At 33.6% G+C, this 19,032-nt stretch overlaps 3 protein-coding genes across 4 annotated transcripts; 2 read left to right on the forward strand and 1 right to left on the reverse strand.

The window, feature by feature from the left end:
- Positions 1 to 1,831: 1,831 nt before the first annotated feature.
- On the reverse strand, positions 1,832 to 3,309 carry LOC133695393 (protein MITOFERRINLIKE 1, chloroplastic). The gene has a single exon (XM_062117369.1). The coding sequence runs from the start codon at positions 3,198 to 3,200 to the stop codon at positions 2,010 to 2,012; it is 1,191 nt and encodes a 396-aa protein (XP_061973353.1). The 5' UTR covers positions 3,201 to 3,309; the 3' UTR covers positions 1,832 to 2,009.
- A 326-nt stretch (positions 3,310 to 3,635) lies between these two features.
- Positions 3,636 to 5,962, forward strand: LOC133695394 (L-type lectin-domain containing receptor kinase S.6). The gene has a single exon (XM_062117370.1). The coding sequence runs from the start codon at positions 3,646 to 3,648 to the stop codon at positions 5,698 to 5,700; it is 2,055 nt and encodes a 684-aa protein (XP_061973354.1). The 5' UTR covers positions 3,636 to 3,645; the 3' UTR covers positions 5,701 to 5,962.
- An 8,303-nt stretch (positions 5,963 to 14,265) lies between these two features.
- Positions 14,266 to 18,018, forward strand: LOC133693840 (PHD finger-containing protein 1-like). Of its 2 annotated transcripts, XM_062115174.1 has the most exons (6): positions 14,266 to 14,560; positions 15,741 to 15,826; positions 16,214 to 16,948; positions 17,054 to 17,275; positions 17,363 to 17,487; positions 17,598 to 18,018. In XM_062115174.1, the coding sequence occupies exons 1-6, from the start codon at positions 14,558 to 14,560 to the stop codon at positions 17,780 to 17,782; spliced, it is 1,356 nt and encodes a 451-aa protein (XP_061971158.1). In that variant the 5' UTR covers positions 14,266 to 14,557; the 3' UTR covers positions 17,783 to 18,018. The 2 variants fall into 2 exon arrangements, with proteins under 2 accessions (XP_061971158.1, XP_061971157.1); XM_062115173.1 differs by lacking the exon at positions 14,266 to 14,560 and having other exon boundaries at positions 15,708 to 15,826.
- The last annotated feature ends 1,014 nt before the right edge of the window (positions 18,019 to 19,032 follow it).

Consider the following 19,032-nt stretch of genomic DNA (forward strand, 5'->3'; position numbering starts at 1 on the left):
TGAATTGACCGACATATTAAGTGAAGCTATTGCGAAACTTGATCAATGGTTACTTGAAAAGTCACAGGGAGACGAAGGAATTCAAGATGTTTCAAAAAGCATAGACATGCTAGAAGATGTGCTTATTGAGGAAAAATTAGATAGGCACTATTAGATAGGCACTCCATCACAATTTGGACTAATATTGGTGTTGATAATGTTAGTCTTCGAGCCTTGAAGCCTGTTTGGATTGGGGTTTTGGGAAAGTTGGTGCTGCGCTTATGAATTTCACTATTTTGATTGAAACAAAAGGGAGTAGAGGATTTGAGGCATGGATCACTTAAGATGAAAAAAAGAGGCTATATTGAGGACGATCCTGAATTCCTAGAATATGCAAATCCGAACCCTAAAATTTCAAGCAGCAGAAATTGCCATGCAAGGGGTAAAATGACAGCGGATCTAGGAAAATAATTGATGTGCATCTAATAAAAAGGTTATGTTGAAAGCAAAAAAAAAAAGACGAGGACTACAACGACAACGACAACGACAATAATAATAATAATAATAATAATAATATAGGGAAATATTATTAGGCAAGCCAGACAAGGCATTGGTTTCCTTTTCTTAGTCTCCATGTTTGTATGTGAAATATGTAGTCGGATTCAAATGTTTTCTTATGCAAAATACAAAAAAGAAGTCAACTCCATTTTCATACAAGATACTGACCCACTGTAAAGAACAACAACATTCTCTAATCTTAAACCCTAGTTAGCACAAAGTAGAAAAATGATCCTTATTACTGATAGTAACATCTCAAAAAAGAAGCAGCAACACCATTGGATGTTTTTCTATGGTTGATTTGCTGTAACAAAACAATCAGTGCAACTCTGAATGGTAGAGTCCGAATGCAGTTGCTGAATTTCTCATAAAGAAAAAGATCAATTTAGCTGTATGAAGATAAAGATGTGCATCTAATAAAAGTAATGCCCACACACCAGATGATTGGCTTTCTTCTAGTTACTGCTGCTTTTATGTGATTTGACAAGCTTCCAATTCTGTGAGTTATAATTAGAGAGTAAAATAAAACCATTCTTAGGGTCTCACCTTACAGCTTAATTTGTGCAAATGTTACTTAAAAGACATTTTATAAATAAAGCAATCGTCATTTGGTATGCTTAAAGAAAGACTTCATTCTCCATTCTCACATTTGCTCAAATCTTTTCATTAAAAAAATAAATCAATAAATGCATATAGCCACACAATCTCTATTCAGGTTATCCACTATAAAACAAAGAGAAACAAATTAATCAAACAATGTGTAAGTAAAGTTGCCTATAGCATTCCTTTCTAGTTTCTAGCAACTAATAGTAAGAAAAAAGCATAAGTAAACTGCCTAAAGCTATTCCTTTCTAGTTTCTAGCAACTACATTCCACAGTGTGTTTCCATATGGAACATCTTGCTATTGCAATTAGATTCAGCCAGTAGCTCGGGTTCCACTACAAAATATCATTGGAATAAAATGAAGTTTAAAAAGGAACAGTGTGCTCAACTAAATCACAGGTATTTGAGTGAAAAACTAACAAAAAGAGAATAATAACAAAAAATAGTTAGGTAGGGGTCCTGTACAGTAAGTAGCTGATGGTAACAAAACAGTATCTTCCATTGTATCTTCAACTTTTACATGCATTCCAGTGGTCAATTGATAAATCAACAGCAATAAAACTTAATGACTTTATTATCAGACCGTGAGCATGTGTGGCAATCAATTAAGAAAATAAGTCAACAAACAATGAAAGTGGATTCACTGGAACTCATGCAAGAATTTTAAATCAGTATTGCAAGCACAATATCTTTCATGCTAATAATAAGAGACCAACCATGTTGAATTTTCTTATTCCAAGTGTGTACAAATGCAGAAACGAAAATTAGTTTACAACCATTTCACCAATAGAAAAAGCAACCAACGAGAAAAACAAGGGACAAGAATTACCAGCAGCAATGGCAATCAATCCCAATTCACAGCCACCAATCAAGTAGGAGCAGCATCCAACTTGCGCAACTCCTTGTGCCTCAAGTACCGATGCAAGATAGTAAGCCTTGCAGTCTCAAATGCAAAGTATCCCAAAGCCGAAAAGCAAGCACTATGAACCACTCTAGGACCCATTCCCCTAGTAAAACCTACCCACCCTTCCTCCGTCAAAATCTGCTTCACTGTCGCCGAAACACCACTATACATTGCAGCTGCAGCCTTATCCACAACGTCCTTATTCATTTGGGTCATCAACCTGGTCTTAACCACATCAAGTGGTGTGGTTAAAGACGCTGAAATAGCCCCAGCCAGTGCCCCACAGCTCACACTTTCAATTGGCAGCAAACTGTTCTTTTTAGTCTTAGTCAAAACAGCAGCTTTTAAATACTCGAATGAAGAATAACTCAGAACACCAGCAGGCAAATTCCTTAACAAAGTAGCAGAATACCCTGCATAAAGACCCAAGATACCATCGTTTTCCAAAATTCTCAGCAAAACTTCCCAAGATCTCCCCTTTGCACCAGCTTGCATTTGCTGCGTAATCAATTCTTTAGGCACCATTATTGCTGATGACACAATATTGCCCATTGCACCAGCAGTTGGAGGGATAAGCACAGATGGGTACTTCTCAAATTTTGACAAAATTGATTTACCAAACTCACAAGTACCAAAATACACGGCTGAAGATGCAGTAGAACCCACAATAACAGCAGATACACCACTATAAAACCCCAAAATCCCTTTATCTTGAAAGGTCTTAATCACAGCATCAAGTGTATTTTTATAAATCTGAGATGCACCCTTTGTTTGCAACTTCGTTTTAATTGTATCAAGCGGGTGCAGACACACATAAGTAAATGCACCAGCTATGCCGCCGCCGCCTGCTCCTATAAGTGCTCTCTCAAAAACAGAGAGGTTTTTCATTAAAGATTGGACTTTGGGGCTGTTTCTTGAGGTGGATTGGACCCATTTTGGGCTTTTTGGTGCGAAAATCTGGGAATTTAAGGAGTTTGAGGCAAATGGGAGGGTGGTTTTATTGCGGGTTTTGGTCGGTTTTTCTGGGTTTTTAATCAATATAAGAGAGGAGAATTGAGTGAAGAGGTTAGTGAAGTCAGTTTGGATTGCTGGGTTGTGGTGATTTTGAGAGTTTGGAGATGGGAGGCCTAGAGATGCACACAGATTTGTCTCCATTTCTGAGGGGAAAAAACGCTTCTTTCGCTACCAGCCTCTCATCTTCTTTCCAAGGGTTTTTTGGAAGCCAACATTTACATGAGAGACCAGAAACGGTGCCGTTAGAGGAAGGCACCAACGCACCAGCTACTACCAAAAGACGGCCTTTTTCTTGTGCCACTTATTTAAAGCCCACAGCATTGCAAGTCAGAAAACAAGCTCAAGATAACAAAAAGAGACTACAAGGCCAATGACTGATAATCCCAAAGGGAAGCCCATTCTTTATATACAATTTGATCAGCTGCGAACTGCAGGTCTTTTCCCTCCAAATTCTCTCAGGCCAAGAGAAACAGATCATAGAATCAGATAACCAAGAAAGATTCAGTTTTGGGTTCTCAAATCTTCTGTTTCTTGCAAGAGCAACTTCTCTATATCCAATTATCAGATAATCATATCTGTGATTTCAATGCGTTCGTTTTCTTTTCTTGTTTTCTTGCTCTCCTTCTTTCTTTTATTTGATTTCAGCTTTCCCTCTCTTTCCGTCTCTTTCTTGCCAGATAGAAATGTTACTCTCTATGGTGATGCACATCTCACAAACAATGCCATTAGTCTCACTCAACAACACACCTGCCCTGCTTCATCATCATCATCATCTTCTAATGGGGTGGGGAAAGCTCTCTACCTGTACCCAATTAGGTTTCTTGATCCTATAACTAACACAACCGCGTCTTTCTTTTGTCGATTCTCATTTTCCATTATTCGATCCCCACTTTGTTCTTCTGGTGATGGTATGGCATTCTTGATTACCTCTAATGCTGATTCTTTTAGTCTCTCAAAAGGGTACATGGGTCTTCCAGAACCAGCCTTAAACCCTCAAGATTCATTCATTGCAGTGGAATTTGATACAAGTTGTGATCCTTCGCTTGGTGATATAAGTAGCAATCACATTGGAATTGATGCTAACACAATTGTCTCTTTTGCTGCAATTGATGCTGTGTCAGTAGGGATTGATCTACAAAGCGGGAGGCAGATCACGGCTTGGATTGAGTACTCAGATTCATCCAAGTTGATTCAGGTGTGGGTCAGTTACTTTCAAGTCAGGCCACCAAGTCCTATTCTTGTGGCTCAGGTTGATCTCTCTGAGCATTTCAAAGAGTACATGCATGTTGGTTTCTCTGCTTCGAATGGTCAGGGTTCAGCTGTTCACATTGTTGATCATTGGCGGTTCAAAACTTATGCGACTCTCTCGTCCGTGACACCTAGAGATACAAGTGATAAGGGGGATTGTTTAATGTGTTATCCAGAGAATCCAATGTACAATTACGGGCCCGGTACTCAAAATGGATGGAAAAAAAAGCTACTAGACATGGCTCTGGGATTGGGAGGTTTGGCTGCATTTACTGTCTCCTTAATTGTAGTTCTTTTTGTTATCATTTTCTTTGCGATAAAGAAAGGAAAGGGTGTTGGCGGAAGAACTGAAGAAGGCCGAATTAATAGAGTACCAAGAAGGCTGTCAATTACTGAGATTAGGACAGCAACAATGGGATTTCACCGAAGCAGAATTATTGGTCAAGGCGCTTCTGCTACAGTTTTTAAAGGGTATCTGTCCTCTTGTGGATCAGTGGCAGTTAAGAGGTTTGATCAGGCAGGGATTGAATGTGCTCGCAATCCTTTCATCACTGAGTTTGCAACAATGGTAGGTTGCTTAAGGCATGAGAACTTGGTTCAGCTTCAAGGATGGTGTTGTGAGGGAACGGTATTAGCTCTAGTCTATGAATACTTGCCCAATGGTAGCCTTAACGAAGTGCTTCACAAGAACTCCAGCTCTGCAATTTTTCTCTTGTGGAAGCAAAGATTAAATATAGTCCTTGGAGTTGCTTCTGCTCTTTCATATCTACATGAAGAATGTGAGAGACAGATAATTCATAGAGATGTGAAAGCTTGCAATATATTGCTTGATGCAGAATTCAATGCCAAGCTTGGAGATTTCGGTTTAGCGGAAGTCTATGATCATAGTTCTGTGATGAGAGCAGCTACTATACCAGCTGGGACAACAGGATATCTCGCTCCTGAGTATGTTTACTATGGTGTTCCATCGGTGAAATCTGATGTTTACAGCTTTGGTGTGGTGATGCTAGAAGTAGCCACGGGAAAAAGACCTGTAGATGATGTTGGTGCAGTGCTGGTCGATCGGGTATGGAGCTTTTGGGAGGAAGGGAAACTGATAGAGGCTGCTGATTCAAAGTTGTTAGGGATGTTTAATACACTGGAAGTTGAGAGGATGCTCATGGTGGGACTTTCTTGTGTGCACCCAAATCATGAGATGAGGCCAACAGTTAAGGAGGCAGCCGTGATTCTTAGAGGCGAAGCGCCACTTCCTGTTTTGCCACAGAGGAAACCAGCAGTGGGATTTCAGTCTGTTTTGTCAGAGGATTCCGATGAAACACTGAATTTAGCAGGAGATAACAGTCCATGTACTGATGATGTAACATGGATGACACCTAGGACCAGTTTTGGCTAGAACAAGTTCAGAAAACATCGTGCATTTAAATGTATGCGTATGAAAAACCATCTGCAGTTTGAGTTTTAATTTCTTTTGATAATTTTCCTGTTTCTGAAAAACTGATATGATCTTTTGCTAAGTTTGTGGATCTTTTAGATCTCTATGTGTCATCATGCATGTCAAGATGTTCAAAGAATTGTATGCCTCATGGTGTATAAATGAGAAACAATTATTTTTTCGGACTTCTGTATTTAGGCAAATATGGATGCCTTCTTATCTATTCCTGAAAGGAGAAGGATAATTGAGTGCCTAGTTTTTTGTATATCATGATTTCGCAAGTTATTCGAAACCATGCTAATCAATTCTCAAGTTGTTTTCTCAAGGCATTATACTTATAACGATGATGTGCCTTTGCTGGACAAGATAAATCTGCATTTTCAATGCCATGAAGCACTCAATAATACCTATCCCAATTGCTAGGAATTGAGATGCACATTTATTTTATCAGTCTGCATATTGCAAAAGTCTTTAGTTGGCCACGACTTGTGTGGTTGTAACCTGATCAAGTAGTTGAACAGCGAAGTCATTCTAAACTTTGAGTCAGGTCTCTCAGATCAATAGCAGATTTCAGCTTCACAAACTGGAATGTTCGGGGGTGTTTGAAAGTGTGGTAATGATTGCTTTTCAAAGTGTTTTTCGTTAAAAATATATTAAAATAATATATATATCTTTTAAAAATTATTTTTGACATCGACACATCAAAAGATATGAAAACATTAAAAAATATTAATTTGAAACCAAAAAAAATTATTATTTTTAAATATTTTTAAAACACAGTTTCAAACTGTTTTAAATTAAGAGCAAACTGTGATTGTAACAGGCATAATCACATGCTAAATCCACTTTACCATAATAACATGTCTTGTCATTTCTTCCTTGTGTGGATTTTGGTATGAGCATCATCAATGTAATTGCTGATCACTTCAATAAATTCCTGAATTTCCGTTGAGATTTTGCTTAATTGTAATAAACCACAATGATACACAATGACAATCTCAACTGTAGGCTTGAAAATTATCTGTAAAATATCCTAACACTCACCTTTAGGCTTTAGCTCAGCCATGAAGAGTCTATTGAAATCACCTCCTTTTGTATAAGGAACATTCCAGGCCAGTCATCAATAAAAGATTTATGAATTTTCCTTTGTAATTTTGTAGAAGGAATATTTCCCTTTTTGTATAGAAATACAACAAATGCTTGACTATTATTAAAATCAATGATGTTGGTGATGAAGTCCTGAAAACCTCAAACAAAAATGGGTTTTTAATGGTTATATCTTGGGTTGTGGTGATTGAGCTTAAATGTAAGCTTTTCTCTTTAAGCTTGGTCACAAATCTCTTTCTCATACTTGAAACCCTTCAATGTTTAAGTTAATAAATGTAGAAGAAAAAAATAATGTACAGGAAAAAATAATAATGTGAGGAGCAAGAGAAAAGTGTGTTGGTTGAATAAACTAGTACGTGAAGCTCAATTTGCTTGTCTTGGCTTGGTTTTAATGTTTTACTAGATGACCAAAGGTATTTATAAACCTTTAGTCAAGCCAACATACCATATGGAGAGTGATGTTGTAGGTATCTCATGATGTGTGGAGTTGTAGGTATCTTAGTGAGTGGAACAATGATGGAGAGTGATTTTATGGTGAGTCAAGAAAACTAGATATCATTGGTAAAGAGATTGATGTTGGTTTATGGTGTTGTTATGCCATTGGATGGAGAAGTTGATGCGTCTGCTCTAGATAAAGAATTTGTATATGTGAGGTGTGACATGCCTATATAGAGAACTTGTGTGCTTCCATAAAGAATTAGTGTGTGCGAGGTATGCATGCACTAGTAGATGGTGCACAACTCCTTGAAGCTAAAAAAATGCATTAAGGTGTATGCCGAAGGTGATATTGGACAACTCAAGGTAAGTTAGGAGAGAGTGAATGAGAGACTGTTTAGGTCATCCTAAAATGACTCGGATTCTAGTTATTTGGGCTTATAATGTATAGCCTTTGGGCTTAGTCCTATTGATTACAATGAAGTCCAAATGGTTAGAATTTTTTTTTGTGCACTCTCATTTACCTCTGAAGTCTTTTAAATTATGGTGTTTGAAAGACTTGACCATAAGAAATAAGGGAAATATTTATTATTTTATAATGATGTTATCTTTTTGTGGCATTTTTAAAGCTTGCAATAGAGATAAATGTTTTTTTTTATAAAAGAGATGAATGTTTAATCAATTTGTTTCTTCCTTTTAAAATATAGGACATTATTATTTAAAATTTGGAGAATGTTTTGTGATCATGGAAGCAGTATTAAAGCATTATATAAGGAGATTGCAGGCTTTAATGAATTTATTTTTAGAGACATGGAGATTTTGTCATGGATATTTTTATTAGAGACGTGGAGATTCATTTAAAGATATGAAGATATCGCCATGGATATTTTTATCGGAGATATAAAGATTTTTCTATAGAAATTTTTATCGAAGACATGGGGATTTCATAATGGAGAATTGATTGGAGACATGAGTATTTTCATTGGAGATATTGAGAAACACTACTAGTTTTATTAAAAAGTTCAAAAGGCTTTCTCAAATGGAGATATAATTTTTGAACATTATTGAATCTCATGTAATTCAAGGTGAGGATCTTTCCTTGTGTTGTATAAATAGTTGCATTTTTTTCTTAACAAAATATTAAAGGTGACCTTTGGTAATCAATCTTTTTATCTTCCTTTTCAAGGCATGACATTCTTCAATATCATGATTGTGGTCGTGGTGAAAATGAATTATTGGGGTTCCTTGTGTTTGTGTCACTCTTTATAGGATGTGGATATTGTACGAAGTATTTTCCCTTTATAATAGCCAATACCTCAACATGCGTTGTGGTCAAAGGTGTGGTTAGGAGTTTAGAGAAAGCCATGTGATTAGGAATAGATCCCTTAGTGTTTCTTTTGGATGCTTTGGTTAGAGATTGATTATATTGGAGAGATTTTTCTCTTTGCAGATGCAAATGAGGGTGTTCTTATCTAGTCACATTTTCTTTTCTACTTGAACATTGTTTTTCATCTTTTGTTTCATGTTGAGGAGAGTTCGATCACATAGAGTATACAATCATTCCTATAAAGAGTAATTGTATACCTCGCCAATTAAGGCTTCAATGGTGATGTGTTAGAGTAGATTCTTCATGTTGAGCATTTTCTTGTGAAACATTTAGAGATATATTCTAGTGTTTTCATCTTCTTATTGTATAATGATAAAGAGCTTAGATGTGATCGTTTTTTGTTGATATACTTGTGCTGAAGTGAGAGATGAGTTTGATATAATGATCGTGAAAGTCAAGGGTGAAGTTAGGCTCGTTTGTTTTCTATAAAGTAGTTTCATTTTAGAAAATAATTTTCATGAAAAGTGGATTATTTTTTAATGTTTCGTAATGTCAGGAAAAATAAGTTGGAAAACTGTTTTTAGTATTTGGCTATATCATGAGAAATTAACTAGATAATCACTTATTAATATTTTATTTTTTTCAAGTTTATTAAAAGGATGAGACCAGATCTGACATATGAAAAAGTTGAAGGATGATGAAATTGAAAAAAATAAATTATTTCAAATAAAACAAATAACAATAAAAAGAATGAGAACCAAATCTAATAGATAAAAAAAATTAAAGGAGGATGAAATAGAAAAAAAATTCAATTTCATAAATTATTTCAAATAAAACAAATAGCAATCAAAATAATAAGAAAGTGTTTAGTCATTTCACCTTTTTTTTTTAAGTTTTGAAAAGTGTTTTCTAGAGAAAATAAAAAGAAAACATTTTTCTTTCTTTAAGGATAATTTTTCATTTGACTAGAAAATATTTTCCCCTTGATCGATTTTCCTTAAGGTTACTAAATATTGAAAAGTAGGGAAAATGGTTTCCAATAAACTGTTTTCTTGGAAACAAACGAGGCCTAGGCTAAAAGATATGGTACGACACTCAAACAAATCCATGGAATGTTGTTGGGAGAATTTTGCACATAACATCATTGTTTTGTATTACAAGTTGTAGGATATTTCTTATGTTTTGTATGTGCTCTCTTATGTTTATGAGTTCATTATAGTTGTCTAAGTTGGTCTTGGCATAAAAACAATACTTGGAGAGACAAGTGTGTAGCACTTGACGATAAAATGGGGAATCTCCGACCTGATGAGAGTGATGTTCATTCTTAGTAGCTCGTTCAACTACTAATCTAATCTCCTAGTTGGGCTTTTTTTCTATAGAAAACATACAGGTGAGATCTAGAAGAGGATTGGTGAAAATAACCACTCTTGTATCTAGAATTTATTAAGAATTGTTCTTCATAGCAGATATGATATTTTTATAGAGTTAGAGTACATCTATTCTCATTTGATTTCATGTCTGTTTTATTCCTTCAGGGAAATGGAGTTATCTTTATACATTCAGTAGTGTATGTGATGGAGATAACTATTATGTTTCCTATTGATGGAATAAAAGATTACAAAGTTGTTTTTGTATAGCTTACACAACATTGTTGAGCATTTGCACTTAATGAGAATTGGTTAAGGTTTGAAGAAAATGAAGTTCCTATAATGGGAACATTAATTATTCTTCCATGTCTTAGAGTTTCTACGTCATTTTCTAAGGACAAAAGTATTTGAATGAGGTGTAAAAAGGGAATGAAATAATTTTTGTCCAAGTTCCTATACATGACATTACTAATGAAGTCTAGAAAATCTCAAATAGAAATGGGCTTTTCATGATTGTGTTTCGGGTTGTAGTGATTAAGCTTGAATGTTGACTTTTCTCTATAGGCATGGTGTTTCCGACAAAAGTTTCTTATATGAACAAAGGACTCTCTAATGCTTAAACCAATAAATATAGGAGTGAATAATGTACAATAAAGAAAAATAATGTAAGAAGCAAGCAAAAAGTGTGTTGGTTGAATGAAGCGGTACTTGAATCTTAACTTGACCAGCTTAGCTTGGCTCAAATTTTTTATCTAGTGACTAGAGATATTTATAAACCTTTGGTCACATTTGTGTGCGCGAGGCATGTGACTATTTGGAGCTAAAACAATAATTGAGATGTTTGCTCGGGATAATATCGAACAACTTGAGATTTTATTTGCTATTTTTAATTACATACCTATATATTCTGTTTATTGGAAAAAAAAAATTCTAAATATTTGAGCTTTGCCTCACAGGGCTAGAAATGTTTTATATAGGTATGGTAGATGGAACCTCAAACATTGTTTTTTCCAATGAAGTTAGCATATAGGCATGTAATATTAAAATCCTAAAATTTTAAACTTTGATCCTAAAATAAAACAAAACATCTACTTACAAAATATAATATTCATTAATGATAACTAGTAAAATATTTGGACATATATGGTTCTGACACTAACAAATATTACTAACTAAATAGGTAACCCGTGCTTCATCGAGTGTCGAGCTGATTTTTTTTATAATGTTAAAAAATGATATTCAAACGCTTTTGATGTGTTTTAAAGAAAAAGAAAAAAATCCACAAATCAACTCATAGACCCTACTAGGTCCAATGAGATGGTTCATCTAATTATATGATAGAAAAAGCAATGATGGTAAATGGACTAGATTTTAAAAGAAAAAAAATAATAACAATGACTAAAAGAAAAAGAACACTTACCAAAAGAGAAAAAAAAATACAAAGCAGAATCCCAAGATAATTCAATGGTAAATGATGAAGTTGGAAAACAAATAAAAAAAAATAAAGAGCCAACCCGAACTAGCATGACAAACTCGCAACTTGGATCACAAGGTCGGGCCAATCTCATAGAAAGTAAATTGAAAAAAAGTAACGATGGTCGATCCCTAACAATCTAAATATAGAATGATGAAAAAAAATATTAATCAACTAAAAGAATCTCAAAAAAATAAAACACCTACAAACCTGGGTAAAGGCCACTAAACCTTGTGAGCTTGATCATACAAACAAAATAACCTAATAGAAGATAAAATGGAGGAAAAAAAATGATGAAGCTCAATTTTAAAAAGAATCCAATTTTAAAGATCGAAACTGAAAAAGGATATAAAAAAGCTACCCCAAAAAAAATATCTGAGTTAATCAATCAAACATGTTGTCTAAATCTTGTGATAAGGATAACTTGATTAAGAGGAAATTAAAAAAAATCATAAAGCTTTTTTTTTCAAAATAAATAACGTTGAAGGATGAAATAAAAAAAAAAGTGCAAAAAAACAAAAAACAAAGTCAACCTATGTTAACTTTTTTAACTTATGACTTGAGTCACTAAACTGGAAGCATCTAATTAAAAAAAATCATGAAACCCAATTCTCAACAAATCAAATGTTGAATGATAAAATTGAAAAAAAAATCAATTACATAAAAGGATCCAAAATAAAAAAATAGCAAATATGAGATTGAGGACTAAATTTAAAATAAAAAAGAAATGAGCGGACAATATAGAATTTTGAATTGAAAAAGAAATCCAAATTCACAACATGATTTGAAATACAAAATAAAAATTAAAAAAATAAGGACTAGATTTGAAAAAAATAACAAATCACAATTATAGATTTTGACAAAAAGGCCTAAAACAACAATTAGAAATATATATAAAAAAAGGATCAAAGTTAAAATATCAATAAATAAGAGGACAACTCTTAAATTTTGAATGGTCAATGCGAATTTCGAGAAGAGAGAGAAAAGAGAAGAAGAAAAAATAAAAAGTCATTGACGATACACTGTCACATAAAATGATGACATGCGCTATCTTATATGGAAGGAGCACCCCGATGCTTCCAATGTCATCATGAAAGCTATCATATGTCACCCAACTTTGATTTTAAATTATATTTTATATTTATTAAAATACTAAATTACCTAACAGTCAACTTAATAATAATTAAAAAACCAAGATAAAGAAATCCCTTAAACATTAGTTAAACAAGTTTTGCTTTTATGAGTAATTTAGTTATTTCACTATATTTTTTAAATGAAAAAAGTTTTACCTATCCACGATTAATATGATAATGACTAATCAACCTTTTGAAAAAAATCATATTATCTCCAATAACAAATTCATCATTTGTTTTAGAAGGATAAATTAGTCATTATACTATTCCAATGAATAATGAATCCTCTCACATTGAACATTGTTTTTTTTTTTGCTCTCTAATTAGTTTTTGTTATTGATAATATTAATATGTATAAAAAAACAAAGCAAAGGTTAAACTTTATGGTTTTTTTGGAATCAAATTACATATAGAATTGAATTCAATTTTACATGTGATTTGAATTTATTTGATAATCTATTTTGAAAAATATTTTTTTATTTTTTTTTAATTTTAACCATAGTTGATCCCATGTAACTAATTTGAAGTACATAATTTGACATTTATTATTTTCTTTTCACATTATTTCACAAATTTTTAAAATCTTTAAACGCAAAGTCAGAAATAATTTTACCTTCACTTTTTTTTTTTCGTGTTCCCAGTTCACACAATTAATTTCTTATCTCTACTCTTTCACGAAATTGTTATGACTTTTTCAAAATACTTCTAAAACTTCGTGATTAACGATTACTTTTTAAGTAAATGACGCGTGTCCCAAGTGCCCTAAAAGCGCCGATACTTGCGTTAATGCTGTTTTTTTTTTTTTTTTCCCTCTCCTACGAAAATATACTTGAATAATCTTGTGCTAAATGAAATTAAAACCCCAACAATCTGCTAATATGCTGGCTGTTATGGTAGCAATTTTTTTTTAAAAATAATTATCATTATAATATTAAAAGAGTGTTTAGAAATACGTTAAATCTATATTTTTTTCAAAATTAATTTTTTTTATTAAAATTAATTATTTTTATATATTTTGTATTATTTTAATATGTTGATTTTAAAAATAATTTTTAAAAAATAAAAAAAATATTATTTTAATATATAATACTTTGAAAAGTAATCACAAACACATTTTCAAACAGAAGAATATGCTCTTAGTGCATCCAAATATGTTTCTTAACAGCATTGGTTTTTTAAGAATAAAATTATGAATGAAAGTATTTTTAAATTAGTTTAAATAGTAATTAAGGTTAAATTATTTTTTTAGACATTCTTAAAATCACAAACTCTTACATTTACTTTATTTATTCAAAGAAAATTAATTAATTCTCCTGGATGTTTAAGAAAACAAATCTTTTCAATCAAGGCAACTTCTCAGGGCTCCAAATGGTATTCTAGTTTATCAAATATTAGTAAAATTAGTTAATTAATTCTCTTGGGTGTCATGGATGACTTTCTTTTGTTATTAAGTTTCCCTTATTTTTTTTATTGTCCTTAATAAATCTAAAATCCCAATTCCGACTGTGATCTGAAAATCCATTACAGTATTGCCCTAATTTTTCCAAGAAGAGAGAGAGATAGATAAATTTGTTCGGACTCTTTTACCCAATTATGATCACAGTAAATTTCTTTTTGAAAAGATTATTTTAAATAAAAAAAATAATCAACCGAACCCTGCTAAAAGAAGTAAAAAAGAAAAAAGAAAACTTAATATGTCTGAAATCCCACAACTCCACTTTTTGGCCTTCTACGGTACCTCCAGGCTCCAGTTCAGTGTTGAACGCCGTACAGCATTGTAAATAAACACAAAAATAGAAGAAAAACGGCGCAACAAAGTACAAACGTATACATAAACACAGCGTTGTCGAGAGAGAGGTGGGGCATTCGAAATCGAAACCCTGAATGAATTCATATTGCTTGCTGCGTTCTGCTTTCACTGCTGAAAAATCCGCTGGATTTATGATACTCTTTTGATTTAGACCTCAACTTCACCATGGTTAGTTAATTTCCCTTTTCCCTTGTAATTATTGGGTTATTGCCTAGTTAATGTGGAATCTCGAATGATGTGATGTCAGGGTTTTCTTTGCAATTGTGAAGGAGTTTTAAACTTTCTAAACTGACCCTAATTTTCTCTTCATTTTTAATAGCATTGGGTAGATTGCTTTCAATTTTTTTTTTAATTCTTTTTTAATGTGGAGACTACCGTAGAAATTGCTTTTCTGGCCTCTTTTTATGACATTATTGAAGTGAAGTTATGCTTCTGTGTTTGCTGCCTGCAAAACCGTTTTGTGTGTAGTATAATATGTTTTTGATGAATTCTTCCTTGCATATACACATATTGCAATGAAAATTTTATTTTATTATTTTTTCGTTGAGGAATTGGGACCTTTAATGGAAATTTAAAACTTTGGAACCCAGTGAAATTACTGCAATTGCTACTAGCCCTTCTTGTTTCAATGATTTCTATGAAATATCCCTTCAATTGAAGGAAAAATGAGTTTACTTTGTTTTGCTAATTATGTGTCTGCTAACCTAAAAAAAAGAAAAAAAATGATTGACTGCATCATTCATTGATGCTTGACTTTTGATATAGCAGGGCAGCAGGCTGCCAAAAGCAAGCAAAACGACCTGTAGGTTCACACGTTGAAACTTGTATGGACGATTTTTTTTTGTTTGTTTCTTGAACTTCTATGAAACCTGTTTTCCAAAATATCTGTGGTAGCCCAATTATGATAAGGGTTGATAGTATGTCTCGCCTCAGATGTGGCAATCAAACAATGAAATGCTGAATAGGAGGATGTTTTGCATGCACATCGTGTGTTGCTTCGTAGCTGTTCTTCTGGTTCATCATAATTAAATCTCAAACTTATGTGAATCTCTCTTTTTAACTGCTTAGCAGTAGGCTAGGACTAATCCCTAGGAGAGAAGATACTGGTAGTCTTGCTTTCTGCAGTCATGAAACGAGGAATGGGTTTATGATTCCCATGCATATCAAATGACTTGCTTCATGTAGTTTCTAACATGCTTTTGATTAAATTCCTTTTGTCTTTCTGATGTTTAGTAGCACTATTGTTAGTTTTTCAGGCCTTGTGCCCTTAAACTTTTTTGTGGTATAAATATTCCATATCCAGAGAAGGAAAAACATATGCATTAACACCATGTATTTGGTGTTGCAGGTAACTATTTGTCAGAAGTGCGGTGATAGAGGATTTGATGCGGCTTTGATTTTTTGTGATGAGTGTCAGGCTTACGCTGTGCATTGGTGAGTATACCTGTTGTCCATTTGATTGCAATCTGTTATACTACTAATGCTAGCTAATTTGGTTTCACATCAACATGAAGAAAATCTGTAATTTTTTTGGGATATTGCCATTATATACAATAACATGCCAGCTCAGTTGGCACTTTAGTGGTGGACTGCCATCCCTCTTGGAGTATAATTCTATGCATATGCTGGATGGACTTGCTATAAATGCTACATCAAACTTTGAGTTTGTAATTTTTGTAATGGGATAAAACATTGTTTTGTGGTTGTTGAATTTTCTTGCTTTGATTTACTAGATTGAATTGGCTAGTCAGTAGTTTACCTTTCATTGATGAAAAGAGAAGTTTCAGATTCTGATGTTTGTACTTTCCTTTTGTTTTTCAGTTATTGCTTAGATGTATTGCCAGCAACTTTTGATGAATATGTCGTCTGGTTATGTTATCACTGTGAATCAAAGGCTGTAAAATTATCCTCTCTTGACAGACCTAACTCTCCTATAAGCACAGAAAGTGACTCAGACAGTTTAAAAATTATCCAACTGAAGAAGAAAAATCCCTTAAAAAGACTGGAAGGGAAGCCTAAGGAAATGGTTTTTGATTGCTCATTGACTAACCCTGACTTGCTGAGACCTCAAATCAGCTCTGACTTCCAACTTGTTGAGGTGGACTGCTGTGAGGATGATGGAAAAGATCAGAAACTTGGAAGTCAAAATGGATTGCATGAGGACAGTGTTCCTGAAGTTGCTGAATATCTTGAAAGTAAAAATCCTATATCTCCTCTACCTGACCTTCAACTTGTTGATGTTGATTGCTCTCAGAATGATGAGAAAGATCAGAAGCTTGGAGGAAAAAACAGTTTGGAGGAGTCTGGATTCCAAGAGACAGAACCTCTTAGAAACAAAAACTCTCAATTGGTTGTATGTGATGTTCAGCCCCTTCAGATACATTGCCGTGAGGATGGGGGGGAAAGTCAGAAGGTTGGGAGACAGAATGACTTGAATGAAGGCAACTTTGTTGAAGAAGATGAATTGGATAAAACTAAGAACTGCCACGTTGATGCTCCTCATTTTGCTGAGCAGAGTTCTATTCATGTGCTCCCGATAAGAGATCCTATTTGGAGGTCAGTTTTTAATTATTTTATTCCATATTCCCACACAAGTTTTTGATGAATTATTATGTGATATAAAAGAAGTAAAAAAGTTCAATTTGATTGTTTGGTTAACAGGGGAAGCATGAGCATCTTCCAAAATAATTATGGTGCTCCTGGTGGAATTGTTGCTCATTTGTCTAGCATTGCATGCTCCAGAGCGAGTGAGGAGGCAAAAGGATTATCTGGATTGCTTTCACCAGAATTGCTTCCTAGATCTGGGGTATGGCCAAAAAGTTTCCGGAAGTTGGGGCCAGCAGCTGATCATATAGGTCTCTATTTTTTCCCGGACAATGAAAGGTGTCAGTTTAAACAATTTTGCACTAGATTTCTTTTTTTGTTTTCTTGTTTTGGCTACTTAAAAGGATTCCTTTTCTTCTCTTCCAGGAATGAAATTGTTTTTGATAGCCTAGTAAACGACATGATCAGCCAGGACCTTGCCATGAGAGTCGTTATTGAAAATGCAGAGCTCTTAATTTACACTTCTAAGATACTGCCCATGGATTGTTGGAGTGAGGCTCTCAAATCTTTTATCTGTGGAAAAGCTCTATTTTTTCTTCTCTCTTTCTTTTTTTTTCCCCGAACCATCGTTTAATCTTTCTTTTTCTAAACTGACTTGCAGGATTCCAGTCAAAGTTTTATCTGTGGGGAGTGTTCAGGCCAAAGAAGCCTTCGGCACCTGATGTTGTGCCTGGAGAGCAACAAGGCCTCACAAAGGCCATAACCTGGGAAAGACGGAGTCCTGTTAGTCCTTTAAGCAATGGCAGTTATGGTTCTGGCTTGATGCGTCCATCGCAAGATTCTTAATCAGAATTTGCACATTGATTCCTTTACGGTTCCTTTCTTATTGACTGAAAGAAAGTAAATATTTAGCTTAACTGCAGAAGGACGTAGGAAAAATGGATGGGGCACATCTAACATGAACATGACCCTTGATCATTGGAAATCTATAGCACCACCTCAAATGTTTTTGCTTTAGAACTGTGACAGGTTTTTGTTGATGAACAGGACGATGGAAATATGGAGGATGCTGCACTTTTCAAGTTACGTTTCAATTTATATATATATATATATATATATATATATATATATATATATTACTAGGAGTGATGATTGCATTTAAGAATGAGTTCTCATTGTAGCTGTGGATTGAATGAATTGCTCATAAGCTATAAAAAATATTTATCATCATGTCAGTGTCAGTGTACGATAATCTAATCTTATATTATTATTTTTGGTTATTACAAGTTGGTGGTGATAATATTTTTGGATCAGTTCTTGCCATTCAATAAAGCATTCATTGTGAAGATTTATGGTTACTTTTATAGTACCAAATGGAAGAAGATGTTCATCATGTCATTTTTTTTAATATATAAAACATCGAAACTTGATTGCTTCTCGTGTATGAAAGGCAAAATCGAAGCTCTTTGGGTTAATTATTTGAAAAAAGAGCTACTGCTCATCCTCATAGATGAAATTTCCCTCTTAAACCTAGGAAACAGTCCAGTCGGAGGACCATGTGTTTCAAAAACGTGTTTGTTTTTAGTTTTAAAAATTATTTTTTAAAATTTCCAACACTACTTCAATAGTTTTTTAGACAAATTGTATTGATTATGTCTACAAGCTGTATATACGATGGTATAAGCAAGTGAAAGACATATTACTGTTCAAAAGGTCTGCACGATTATGGATTTAATATTAGGCCAGCCTGCTAATGCCCTGGTAATTACCTTTTGTTTTCAATAATTTCAACTTTCCCAAAGTGATTAGTATAATAATGCTAATATGAATTTCATTGACTGGTCTTTCTTCCTTGACAACTGTTCTTGTTTAACCACTCCCACGTAAGTTGGCCAATTAATATAAAATAAGTAGCAAGTGGTGAAGTATCGTATTTGATTTCTTTTTACTTTGTGGCCCCAGAAGATGGAAGATAAAAACTTTTAGGGGTAGATATTTTTTTGTTTTAAAAATTATTTTTTAATTTAAATTAATATATTTTTTGATATTTTTCATGTGTTATATTAAAAATAAATTTATATAAATATAAATATATA

This window comes from Populus nigra, chromosome 5 (genome assembly GCF_951802175.1).
Source record: "Populus nigra chromosome 5, ddPopNigr1.1, whole genome shotgun sequence".
NCBI classification, from domain to species: domain Eukaryota; kingdom Viridiplantae; phylum Streptophyta; class Magnoliopsida; order Malpighiales; family Salicaceae; genus Populus; species Populus nigra.

Bases quoted from the DNA above. Each gene is read 5' to 3' on its own strand.
- LOC133695393 (XM_062117369.1), bottom strand. From the start codon at position 3,200: ATGGAGACAAATCTGTGTGCATCTCTAGGCCTCCCATCTCCAAACTCT.
- LOC133695394 (XM_062117370.1), top strand. From the start codon at position 3,646: ATGCGTTCGTTTTCTTTTCTTGTTTTCTTGCTCTCCTTCTTTCTTTTA.
- LOC133693840 (XM_062115173.1), top strand. From the start codon at position 15,723: ATGTATTTGGTGTTGCAGGTAACTATTTGTCAGAAGTGCGGTGATAGA. The intron at 16,949-17,053 runs GTCAGTTTTTAA...TTTGGTTAACAG, and splicing joins ATAAGAGATCCTATTTGGAG to GGGAAGCATGAGCATCTTCC. The intron at 17,488-17,597 runs GTGAGGCTCTCA...ACTGACTTGCAG, and splicing joins ACTGCCCATGGATTGTTGGA to GATTCCAGTCAAAGTTTTAT.